The sequence below is a fragment of the Neolamprologus brichardi genome, chromosome 1 (assembly GCF_056152115.1).
Source record: "Neolamprologus brichardi isolate AB-2024 chromosome 1, ASM5615211v1, whole genome shotgun sequence".
Lineage (NCBI taxonomy): Eukaryota > Metazoa > Chordata > Actinopteri > Cichliformes > Cichlidae > Neolamprologus > Neolamprologus brichardi.
Window position 1 is genome coordinate 7,071,951 of NC_142104.1, and position 12,448 is coordinate 7,084,398.

Genomic DNA, 12,448 nt, shown 5'->3' on the forward strand with positions numbered 1-12,448 from the left:
AAGAAATCAGAATGTATTTCCATCTGAAGATTGCAGAAGATGAAAGATTTGGGAAATATCATATTCAGCAGGACTCTTTTTGTACAAGAAATTGTTATCTTCCCTCCAGCAGTCGTGGAGTTATTTTCATGTGGACACAAGTGGTGAGCCCAAAGCTATGCTGCTAGCATGGCTGAAAAAAATGTTAACCTATCATGTTGTTTGCTCGGTTAGAGGGAAACAACCCCAATTAACCCAGCTATAACAGGAATACTTAACACTTGACTGAAGCCACCATAACATTTGTATTGTGTCCCTCAGTAGTTGTTTCTTGGTTATTAAATCTTATTTCCTCACTTGTCATGGATCTTCTAACCAAGACTCAGATGCTTAAAATTTGGAATTATGTTGCTCTGTTGTTGAAGACATTAATCAGTGAAGCCTGCTGGTTTAGTGATTACTTGGAATGAAATCTTGTTACCTACCACTGTGCAAGTGGTTTATCTACACTGGAGGCCATCAGCTCGTCTGGGGACTGTCATGGTTTGGTATAAAATCTGCAAGATTTGGTGCAATTAATAATCCAGTTTACTAAAAGATAGAAAATTTTAAAGTATCAGCAATAAAATGGCATTTGAACTGTTTGCAGCTTTATTGCAGAAACTTTATAGCACATAATAGTCAATGTGATAGTAAATTCTGTGCCAGTCCTAAAATTGTAGCGAGTAATAAGTGTATAGCACATGTAATACTGCTCTTGTTATCTTTTTTTAAGACATAATGATTAAATGTAAGCATTAAATGTATATGTATGCAGTAAATGTATGTATTATGAGCCGATACATTTTGAAAAGGGAGTTCCTTAGCCGAACACTGTGGATTAATAAAAATGCAAAGATATGTGGAATTGTTCTGATGCTCAATCAGCCAAAACGCAAAAATATAATAAATTGCTCTATAAAATACCTCATTTTAATTAAAACTTTAAATCAAGTGTGGGCAGTATGAATGCTTGGAGCCAAGAATTCTTGGTGGTTTTCTTTTGCGTAAAATGTCTTTCATGGCAGCTTTGATGGGCTTATGTTGGGGACAGAATATATCATGTATTAATGACACTGACTGTCTGAGAGAATAATTTAAAACAGGGGGGGGGGGAACTTCTTTATCAAGCAGAACAGCCAAATTATGCAGGTACATTTAGAATGCAATGAGGTGTTGCACAGCTACAAACCAAGTGAAATTGATGTAGCTAATTAGCAAGAATATACCCTCCAGCCTGCATGAAAGCTCTGCCTTGATCTGAGTGGAAAGAAAAGGAAAGGAGTCTCACCCTCAGCTATGATAAAGCAATGATTTGGTAACCACTCGAACGTATTTCTAATATCCCAACCATGAGTTACAGTATATACTTGAGCTCTTACATAAGTTTACCTAGTGGATTGGCCCCGGGCAGATTTGGGACAGTGTATTCAAAGCCAGTATTAATCAAAGGTGCCTGGCATCCTTCTCTTTGTAGCAAGCCTCCTCTTGTAGAACTCAATCTATTGTAGCTGTTTGCGATGCATCATGCTACAGGACAGGGGAGATTTGTCACCAATTCAAACACTCCCTACTGGAGCAGAGCTTGCTAAGGACCATGCTAGAATGACAGATTGACTTTGTACCATGTAGTCTTCAGGGCTTCCTCCACATGGACGGTCTATGGATGTACATCCCCAGGCTTTTTTTTTCCTCTCCTGTTGACACTCTGCTGGTGCTGCAAATTAACTTATTAATTTTTCACCACATGCTCTGATGGTAATTACATTTCCTCCCCTGTGCAGCCTATTGTCTCTGGAAATGTCATAAAATAGCTTAAACTGCTTCTCTGATTAGGGAGTAATCTGATTGACAGCGAAATTACCAGCCGTCAAGTGACATTCTCTGCATTCAAAGATGAGTTCCCTATTTTAGTGAAACCGTAATTAAACACAACGCAAATTCTGCAGGCACATTGTTCTTTTGCTGTGTGGAACAATAGCGGCTCTACAGCAGCGTGGACTCACATGTTTTCCTCCTTTAGCGCCGTAGCCAAAGTGTAGCTCTCTATTAAGAGTATGGCACTAATTTACACCTGTATTAGTAGCTCTGCTCCCTCATTAGCTGTACAGGTAGAGCAGGGCGTAATCTCTAATTAAGGATAATTAATGGGGAAATTATGTGATTGAATCCCTGCTGTGACTCTACATGTACAGGTGCTGCTTCTAACAGGTTAAACTTAATCGCAATGGGCTTTAGCCCCGGGGATTATGAAGCAATATCTGTCCCATGAAGCTGTTGCCTCCCCTGTCACCGCCAGCCACGATGTCATATCTGTAGTTTAGCTGGAACATGGCATTTGAAATACACCACCAGTGTTACCACTAGATAACATTACAACTAGCCTTGTATTCAGTGTTCTTGCTGATCAAACGCATGTAGTTATCAAAGCTTGTCATCTGTACGAGCACCACGAGGACACCATGTAGTTACAGACTGGTATGTGGCACAGTAATGACTTATATTGTATTGACCGAGACTGAGCTGACAGCCGAGCTGAGGGGAAAATGGATCAGTCCCTAACTGTCCATCAACAAGAAAATTTCTTTTTCTTCCTCTCTGTCTGTTTTTTTCTCTCTTTAGGCTGTATAGTTCTATAGACACCCTCACTCCTTCCTCCTCCTCCTCCTCCTCCTCCGTTTCTTTACTGTCATCTGTTCTCTTTTCTTGTTGCACTCAAAATCACAGCTCCGCACACGCCCCCACACCATCCCGTTCGCACATACACAAGCCGTAGCCTTTAGTTCAATTGAATGACTCCATTGTCACTATTGTCTGTCACCAAAGCAATTTTTTAGATGACGGCTTTCACACACCAATAAATAGTTTGTTCAAGTCTTTAAAGGGCGATCATTTTGGATTGAAAACATGAGCTATCAGTGACAGAGCTGAAAGTGACAGTAACTTTTATTATCAGCTTATCTGGCAGGCATTTCAAATTAATTAGTCACAGTGTATTACTGCTAATAATTAAGCATGATTGCAGTGTTTACAGTTACAGCTGTGCTACGCTCAAATGCGTTTTTAGCTCTTCCAGAATCATCACTGGATGGCCAACCATCACAGAGATGCGGACGAAGTATTACTACGTGGATATAGATAAGACTCAGTCTCTCTTGGAACGGATCCATAGTGTTGACCTCAGTGTTTCACATGAAAAATAGCAGAAATGATTGTGTAAGAAATAAGAAAGAGAGAAAAGTTTAAACCCTATTTTGCCTATTTTCTCACCTTCGCACAGCTGGCCAGTCAAGGCATGAAGTGGGTGTGAAAGCCAGATTGACCGTCTTAGAAAGCTACAAGAATTGACGCTATTTCTGACACTAGGAGAGTGTCGGGCTAGGGAATTTCTGGAACATGTTGACAATCTGACAAGCAGCTCTCTTTTGCAATCACTTCCTTTGATCGCAGTGACAAACTGCTCACTCTCGGTTGTGACACTGCAGGTGGAGACTCGCTGGTGAGGCTGAACGGCCGCGTTAAATCATACCTGCAACCCTGATCTAATTGAATAAATAGGTTTATCAATGATATCACGAATGCGTGTGCGTATGAGCGGTGGAGGTGACAGAGAGGCACTGCCAGGTAATACTGACTGCCAAATATTTCCTTTTAATTCTGCAGTAGCAAAATTCACTCATTGCGTAGACAAATCGGTGGATGAATTGTTTATGAAATGTATCTGATGATATTAAAGTGACAAAGTGCCTCTCAGCTTGGTGGCATTGTTAATTCAGAGGTGCTGCTGCATGTCAGGAAAGAAGAGCTCTGTGCTTGTTTACGCAGAGGAAATTTTTCAGTTTATTTCAAGCCCGAAGAGACCTTCTATATATTTCGTTCTTCATCCAATCCAATGTACTTCTGCAACACGCAGCACCCAGTAAAAGGCTCATTGCCACTCCCAGGAAAGAAACCTGCCTGTAAATGTCATTGTTCCCCAGAACAAGCCTGCGCTGTTTGATATGCTGCTGTATTCTTTCACGGTTATTCAGAGAATTAGTACAGGTTTTCACCACCCCAAGGGCTGTGGAAATTTCTCAGCACATAGGGCTTGTATTATGTCAAACACCAAACAGGCACACTGATGAGGATTTTAATAAGCAAATAACTTTTGATCTGCTCCGTCATGTGTGAATGTGTGTAGGTATGCGTTCATTGTTTCAAATGTCTTCTTCCCCACTGCAGTTCCTCCAGTCATCCTGAGACTGGCTGAGCCTGAGCAGCGGCTTGATACCTGCATTGAATTCACGGTTCGGGGTTACCCCCAACCCCAGCTGCGCTGGTTCCACAAACAGAAGGAAATTATAAAAAATGACTACATCCGGACCGAAATGGACTTCTACCAGGACTATCTCGAGGGCTGTCTGACCTTCCAGAACCCAACTCACATCAACAATGGCAACTATACCCTGGAGGCCAGCAACGCTCTGGGAACGGTCACCAAGACGGTGTATGGTCACTTCCTCGAGAACCCCGATGAGCCAGGTGAATGGATAACAACTTTTTATAGACATTTCGTTCTAGGTGGCAAGTGATGTGCATTTGGCAGCACTGATAGTGAACGCATGGGGAAAAGGCCTTTATACAAATGATACTAGCGCTCAGTGTTTGTGCATTGCCTTTCTTCATTCCTCAGCATTTAAATAAGAATCAAAGAGGAAAGAATAAAATGCTGCCAAGTAACTCTCTGATTCCCATAAGAGCTGGCTCGGCCCACTTTTTGGGCGTGAGCATCGCTGTTGGATTGCTTTTCTTTTTTAACTACCTGTTGTATGACTCACAGGTTGCGTCGCTGTTGGAAATTCTGTCGGGGGCATTTACTTTTTATTAAAATCTTCCTTCACAGGGCACAGGTTGCACAGTTGATCCCTGCTGGTTTTACAGCCGCCAGGGTTCATCCACAGTTCAGTCAGGTAGATCGTTCACTTGCGGTTCATGCTGAGTTCACAGGGAGGGGGCATAAACCCACAAAGACTGGCAAATTTCTCCTTATGGTCAATATTGCAAGGTTAATACCTTGTGTCAATTTATTGACATAGCGTGACTTCTTCTGTCTTCTCTTTTGCAGACCCGGTGGAAGAAGGTGAGTGTGTCTATTTTCAAATGTAAGCCTGTCAAATTTTTGTTGAGCTTTGTTTTTTTTCCTGTTTGTTTGGTAAATGTGCGCACACACACACACCACTTGTGTTTGACGAGCACAATTGACTCGGTAACAGTGGAGAAATTTGTTCACTTTGTGTTGCTACTCAGTTTTGTGTTGTTAATGTCAGATGGCATTATCATCTTCCTTATTTAAATTATGGATCCCAGACAAAAAAATCCAATTTCATTTTACATGGTTAATGATCACTCTATACACTAAACAAATACGTGATTCTTTACACACCCATGTCTTATGTTACTGTTAGTTGGATCTCTAAACCAGGACAGCTGTCTCTCAGTGGTTCATACCATCAAATTTCAGCAGACACTTCTCTGCCTTTTTTTATTACAGGAAATTTGATATTTCAGAAGAAGCTTTGGTTTTTCTCCTACATTCCCAAACATTACATGCACTGTCATAGTGAGTTTTTCTGCTCATTGGGGCCAGATTTACCACTTTATCAGTAGGAAATGCTGCAAAACCTATGAAAACAGAGTTAAAAGTCCAAAATCTATACCCTCCTTCACATTTTTCAAAGCTGTCCAGTGGACCGGATTGGAGTCTCTTCCAGGCCAATTCTGGCCCACAAGCCTTATGTTTGATAACCCTGTTCTAGACATTTCCTCCCATAGTAGAAAACAGTTTGGGGTTGAGAAGCTGCATGAAAACCAGACAATAACAATAAAAACATTTGTAATAGGCTCAGTAAGTAAAAAAATGATAGTCTTATAGATAATTCAGTTTTTAAAAAATAACCAGCAACAGTGTAAGCAGGTGAATTTCCAACCCTGTTAGCTGTTGATGTGCGATTGTTTGGGAAGCAGTGTAGTGTAAATGCAGTCATATTGCTGGACCGATGGCTTCGGCCCACTCTCGCCGCTTCATAAATCTCCGGTGTGCGATGCGCTGTCTGGCCTCAGGCTGTTGTGGCCGTCTCACTGTTAAACAAAGTGGGCTCGCCTGATCTCTGACCTTCATCAGCATCTTCTTCCATCTCCATATGAGGCCATTCTTTCTAATCAGCCATGTATTATAAAGCTGCAGCATGGTCAGAGATGGAGACGGATGGATGCTGACCCTGTGGCGAGCTGCATGAGGCAGGCGGCGACATCACGTTGCTATACATGCACACAGTCACGCAGCTTCTGGGAGTGAGGCAGGTGAGGGAGAGGTGTTTAGAGTGTGAAACATTATGGCAGCAGAGCGCGAGGGAGTTCAGCCATACAAGAGAGACTGACAGGCTGGCTGATACTAACAGTGATGAGGAGAGAGGAGGGCAGAGGGAGGAGAGGAGAGAGGGATGAAGGCTTGGAGGGAGATGGTAGTTAGGACACACACACTCACACTTCAGTGTGTCTGAGCCAGTAGCAGCCAGTCTACCATGTGGCCATTAATTTGCCCACAATTACTCTCTGATGTCCTGGCTGGAAGCCTCAGACTAGAGCACAAGTTCATTTCATTTCATGGCTCTGTCTCATGACACTCCCCTGTATGCCAAACTCTTGTGTGTATAGGAGCAACATCTAGTATTTAAACTGCTGGTTTCAGAAATACCTGCTGACCGCGGATTTGTGCAGCTTGAGCTGAGTACAACAGAAAATTGAAGTCCTGTGCGGCTATATAATTTTTGTGCCTTTTTCAGCTGATTTCATTTTTACCTGATTTAATATTTGTCAGTCAATATTGTGTTACCTTCTTTTGATTTTTTTCTGCTTGTATAATTGTGTATAATTGCTAAGCAGCTTGTTGTAATTATTCTGTCTTTCGTATGTGCAAGCACGACCATGTCTTTGTTCAACTGTTCTAAAAACTCCACAATGTCTTTTTGTCACTTTTCATGTGAGACTTGAGTCTGACTGGATAGCAAATTTCAGGCTTTGGTAGGAAACTTGTGACAGGTGTCAGATTTGAATATGCATTTGTTCCTCTACAGACTTTTAACTCAACACCACAACATTTATATTAAAAAACACACACACACACACACTGGTCGCCGACATTGTCTCTAGCAATGTTTGATGGATCAAACAAGTGAAGGCGACACTCTTCATGCTTGTGTCAAAATGCTTCTAAAAGGAGGGCAAAGTCTGTTTATGTTTATGTTTTGAGGCACAACATTTGTACACTATTTATTTCCAGCAGTTTATGTTAAACACACACACAAATGAGAAAACTGCAAATGGATATTTTCAGCTGGCAGTGAGACCCATCTGAAAACATTAATCACACCATTTGGCTTCATGGAGATACTGAAAATATGCTCTCAATTATATATACTAGAGAGCACATCAGGTCACCTAATTCGAGTCTGTTAGGCTGTGCTTTAACCCGTGTAAATGTTTCGCCTATTTAGTGTGATAACGGGTGCATAAACAGGTTCATGCAGTGGAATAACACCACTGCAGATTAAAAAAAAAAACTGCTTATTCTTTTTTATCCGCTGTGTTTTGTACTTTTTTTCCCTGAGAATACACAGTATGAAGTGTAAGATCATTATACATATTTACTTTAAAAGGACTGTTGCAGTAAACTGCAGTCATTAGAGTGTTTTTTCCTACCACAGCCACTGATGCCTGCTTTTGTGCTTCTGTGTTGCAGTTACGCCGCCACATCCAAGACCACCAGACGAAGATACATTTGGGGTGAGTTTTCTCCTTAATGATGTTGATGAAACAGCTGCTAAAGTTGGGGCCCCTGGTCTCAGCAGAAAGCTGATGTGTGTTTCAACACAAGCATAAACTACTTTTTATTTGTCAAAGACCCCTTGCAGGGCTATTTGCTTGCCTTGACATGCAACGCTGAGCTTCAAAGGCTACAACACAGCAAACAATGTTACAGTCAGAGTTATATGTTTGGACTTTAATGATGCTGATGATGGTATCCTGCAGTGGATGATGCTGTTTTGAAATGTTATTTAACATGGGGGTTTTGTACAGTTTCTGAAACCAGTGCCGGTGAGTTATTCCACTGGATTTCAATAATGTGCTTTTAATAGACTTTTTTAATAGCACACATGTTGACATGTGCTAGCAGAAACTCCAATAACATCAATAATGGCTGCTGTTATTGAGGTGGAAAGTTTCCGGGACTTGTACATCCATGCTTCCCTGTCGTATCCTAATGGAAGCGACACACTGTTAGCGGTAATTATGCCCGTGCTTTTCCTGCAATGACCAGCTCAAATATCTGTAATCAAAAAAACCCTGCAGTAACATCACTGCGTCTCTGCTGCTACATCTGCTTGCTGCCAAATTTGCCACTGATGGTGTTTTAGAATTTTTGCTAAGGGAAAATTAATAAAACTAGAAAAATATGTGGTCCCTAGCTTTAGACCTAATGTTACAGTTATTAGGCTATAGCTTTACTACAGAGGCTGTTAAAAAAAACACATACCATCCATAGAAATACCCTCTGATTTATTTATTTATATTTGCTCTACTTGCTTAAGTTTCTCTTTCGTTAAATATAAAATATAAAAGACAAAATTGCAATTCCTACAACTTTACAGCTATCAACAGTTTTGGTCACTGTAGGTAGTTTCTTCTGTCATAACAACTACATGGGGGTGAAATTTGTTATAGCTCGCCCTTTCACATTTTAGTAATATTTTTTATTCATATTATTGTCATTATTATTCTTTTTAGTAATTTTCATTAAAGCTTGACGTTATGCATATTGATGATGAGACTACTTTGAGTGACAGGTGGGTACCAACTAAGCCACTAGTTATAGGCAGCGCCTCCGCTAGTGTTTGTGGCGTTGCTCCCTTTTATTGCATATTGTTGTCTGACAGACATAATGGCTTGGAACACAGTTAATTGTACTAAAAGCCAGTCTATGCTCCAGTTTTGATGAGTGAAATTACAGCATTCTCTTTGCATATTAATATGTACTAATTAGCGTGTATCAGTGTGATGTACCCAGAAATACTATGGATGCACCAGGCTACCAAGCTTACCCATACTGGGCAATAGTTTATCATTTCACTCTCACCTATGTGGTCACTTCTGGCCAAAGGGATGAAACGGAGGTTTCATAGCCAAACGGTGTTGCACACTGGCACACAGCTTTCAGTACTTAAATTATCCAACAGTGTTCAGATAAATTTTTACTTATATTTATATGCAGTATAACATGAGTTTCATTTTGGTTCTGTTTCAGTGTAGTTATATACCTTTTATTTACCTAATAACATTATACTGGATTCAACTCAACTTCTTGTGGGATTATTTTGACTACAGATAACAGTGTTGGGCTACCTCAATATTGAATTTGCCATACAAAAACTACAGTATCTGTATGTGCATTTTAATTAACATATTAAAATTAAGTTGCAAAAATTCTAGTTCTGTTTAAATGGCATAATATGAATAAACATGGATTAATTGACCTTGAGTTAAATTGCTTAACCAGACTGTAAACTGTAACTGACTAATGTCAGATTTTCACTGCAAAATTCAAAATGCAATCATCAAACAATTACTTTTTTAAAAAAATTGAAAGATCCAGAGCAGCAAAAATCAAATATTGTGTGTGGTTCTCATCATCACCTGTAGGTGACGATAAACCCATAAAAAGAAGTTGTGTGCTGTACTTTTAAACATCCTGGTTTATTCAGTTTAAATCAAAAATAACAGGTTTTGATGAGGAGGATAAGCAGGATTTTCCAAAGCAGCAGCAGTCACTTAGAGTCACATCATACAGTAAGTCTGGCTGTAGATGAGAATCGTATTTAAATTACATTCTGTCAACCAGAACACATCACAAACAGGACAGATTTTAACTTTCTTCCACACTGGTGTAATCTACAAGAAAGCGGTTGTCAAAATCTAGTCCCTTAAACTCTGCTTAAGGTGATCAGAAATTTGGAAGGGATTATGATGTGAACACATTCCTCTGATGGCTGCGTGAATCTGACACAGCATCTCATTTCTGCAGGTTTCCATTGCTGTGGGTTTGGCGGGCTTTGCTTGCGTCCTCCTCCTAGTCCTTTTTGTTCTCATCAACAAATACGGCCGGCGCTCCAAATTCGGTATGAAAGGTAAGTCTACACAGATAGTGAGACGAGCAGATCGTCAGGCAGACAGTTAGCTTTGTTTTTCGCCTTTCTGGCAGTTGCATCATTGTGCAGAATCCATTCCTCCAGCTAATCTTCTCTTCAGTACGTTTGTTTGCTAGAAAAAAGTACATGTGCGGCTACTGTAGAAGTCCTACTTTTTACTGCATGTTTACTGAACCACTGCTGCTCTTTAGTCATATCCTCAAGAGAACTCAATTAGAATAATAATGCTTTTTTGTCCCTTTGGAATCGGATATAAATTGTCTTTGTGACTGTTTTGTGTTGCTGTATGCAACATGTAACTAGGTGCTATCTGTAAATGTCTGCGCATAAAGACAAATCAATATCTGTGCTAGAGGAGAGTACACTTGCCATCGTGATACTTATAGAAGTAGGTGAAAAATTAAAAAAACAAACATGAATCGTCTTAATAAAGTGCTGCCAGAACAGCTTCAGTGCCTCTCATGATTGAGCCTTCAGGACTATACTGGAGGGACTGAACATAATTCTTCTGAAAGGATATCCTCTTATTTGGTGTTTTGATGACAGTAGTGGAGAGAGCCGTCTAACACATGGGCCAGAATCTCCCACAGGAGTTCAGCTGGGTTGAAGTCTCGTGACAGGGAATGCTACAGCGTATGAGTCACATCATTTTCATCAACAGCATTGTCATCCTGGAAAAGACCTCTCCCATTAGAATAGAAATGTTTCATCACCCTGAACAACTTTGTAAAGACCCTTCCTTCTAACAAGACAAGTGGGCCCAAGGCATGCAACCAAAATGCCCCCATGGAAACCACCACAGGGCTCAAGCGTTTGAGTTTTTCCCATAATTTGAGACCCGTCTGTATATTCGCTGCATGCTATGTAGGGCGATCACAGAAGGGATCATGAATTAATTAATGGACTTGGGGCTGTCGATCATGATGAGGAATTCAATAGGATTAATGTGGCTTTTGTGCATGCTGAGCTTTCACTTTGGTTCAGCTCCAGGTTTGCTTATCTCTTCAGCGTTGGCGTCGTAGAAGAGGAAAAAAGGCGCCTTAGTGATGATCTAGGCGTATAGAGCAGTGCGGAGAGGAGAGGAGAGGAGAGGAGAGGAGGGGGCGGCAGTGGCTCAGGTCCCGCTGGTCCAGCTTCAAGCGTTGACCTGCCCAGGAGCCAACCACATCTCCTGACCAGTTTATGGGCTGAGCATTTGCATGTGTTTGGTGGTTTGTGGTGGGTGATTTTTGTGGATGACTCAGAACAGACACAATCCCTGAGTCACTTTATGACAAGGTGTGCAGATTCCATATCCAGGTTTTTTTTGTTTCTGTCAGCTTCTAGCACTTTTCCTTCTTTAATGCAAATATTTTCTAATTACATACAATCATGACCCGCACCTCAGACCATGCATGTTCTTCATATGCACTGTAAGTACAGTGTATAGTGTAAGTAGCATTAGCCACTTCCACCTTTTAATTAAGCACTTTACAGGATTAGAGTTCGTTACCTACCTCGGTAAAGAACTCTCTGCTGCAATTATTTGGAGGATGCCAATTATTGCACTGGCCTAAAGCTGGCTCTAATCAAGGATGAGTCTCAGAGTTAATGAGGCTTTATAGACATGTTTGTAATGTCATAGGGACTTTTTATTTTTATTTTTAGCTTTCCTAACAAATAGGTTTATGGAATAAAAGCAAAAGCATTTGGGGTTTTTTTATGCAGCATAACAGCAGTTGGACCTTCTGCATTTGTCTATACGAGATAAGATTTCATTGATGCTACAGCTGCTTGTTAAAGAAGCTTCTGCTTTACTATAACTTTCTCATATCTTTATTCAGTAGGTGGAAATGTATTTTACACCCAGCAGACCTGTGTGATATTTATTTACGCCCCCAACTATGAGTTGCTATTGTCATTTTTTATTTGATTCACAACTTAATATATACAGCACCAGAAAATCAATATAAATCTGAGTGGAGAACTCACTGCCAGAGATCTGGTTCACAATGTTACCTTTATTTTATACCTACTATCTATTGAAAGGAGAGGCAGTGCTTCACGTTGTTGTCAACACTTAGAGGTTACTGTGTCTCGATGCTCAATTCTGTGCAAAAGGTTGCTCAAATTCAGTTTTAGTCCTTTCCAAGGAGAAGCGGAAAGGTAATTCTTCATGGGAAGGTACACACTTCAGCTCGGGGTTT

General features: G+C 40.6%; 1 protein-coding gene across 2 annotated transcripts in view; it reads left to right on the forward strand.

Moving 5' to 3' along the window:
* Positions 1 to 12,448, forward strand: part of ntrk3b (neurotrophic tyrosine kinase, receptor, type 3b) — a 225,349-nt gene that overhangs the window by 117,496 nt on the left and 95,405 nt on the right. Inside the window, exons 8-11 of one of the 2 annotated variants that reach the window (XM_006779729.2) lie at positions 4,243 to 4,542; positions 5,126 to 5,140; positions 7,799 to 7,842; positions 10,139 to 10,241. In XM_006779729.2, coding sequence (XP_006779792.1) covers positions 4,243 to 4,542; positions 5,126 to 5,140; positions 7,799 to 7,842; positions 10,139 to 10,241 — 462 coding nt within the window. The remainder of the gene's footprint in view (positions 1 to 4,242; positions 4,543 to 5,125; positions 5,141 to 7,798; positions 7,843 to 10,138; positions 10,242 to 12,448) is intronic. The other variant, XM_006779730.2, reaches the window with a different exon arrangement.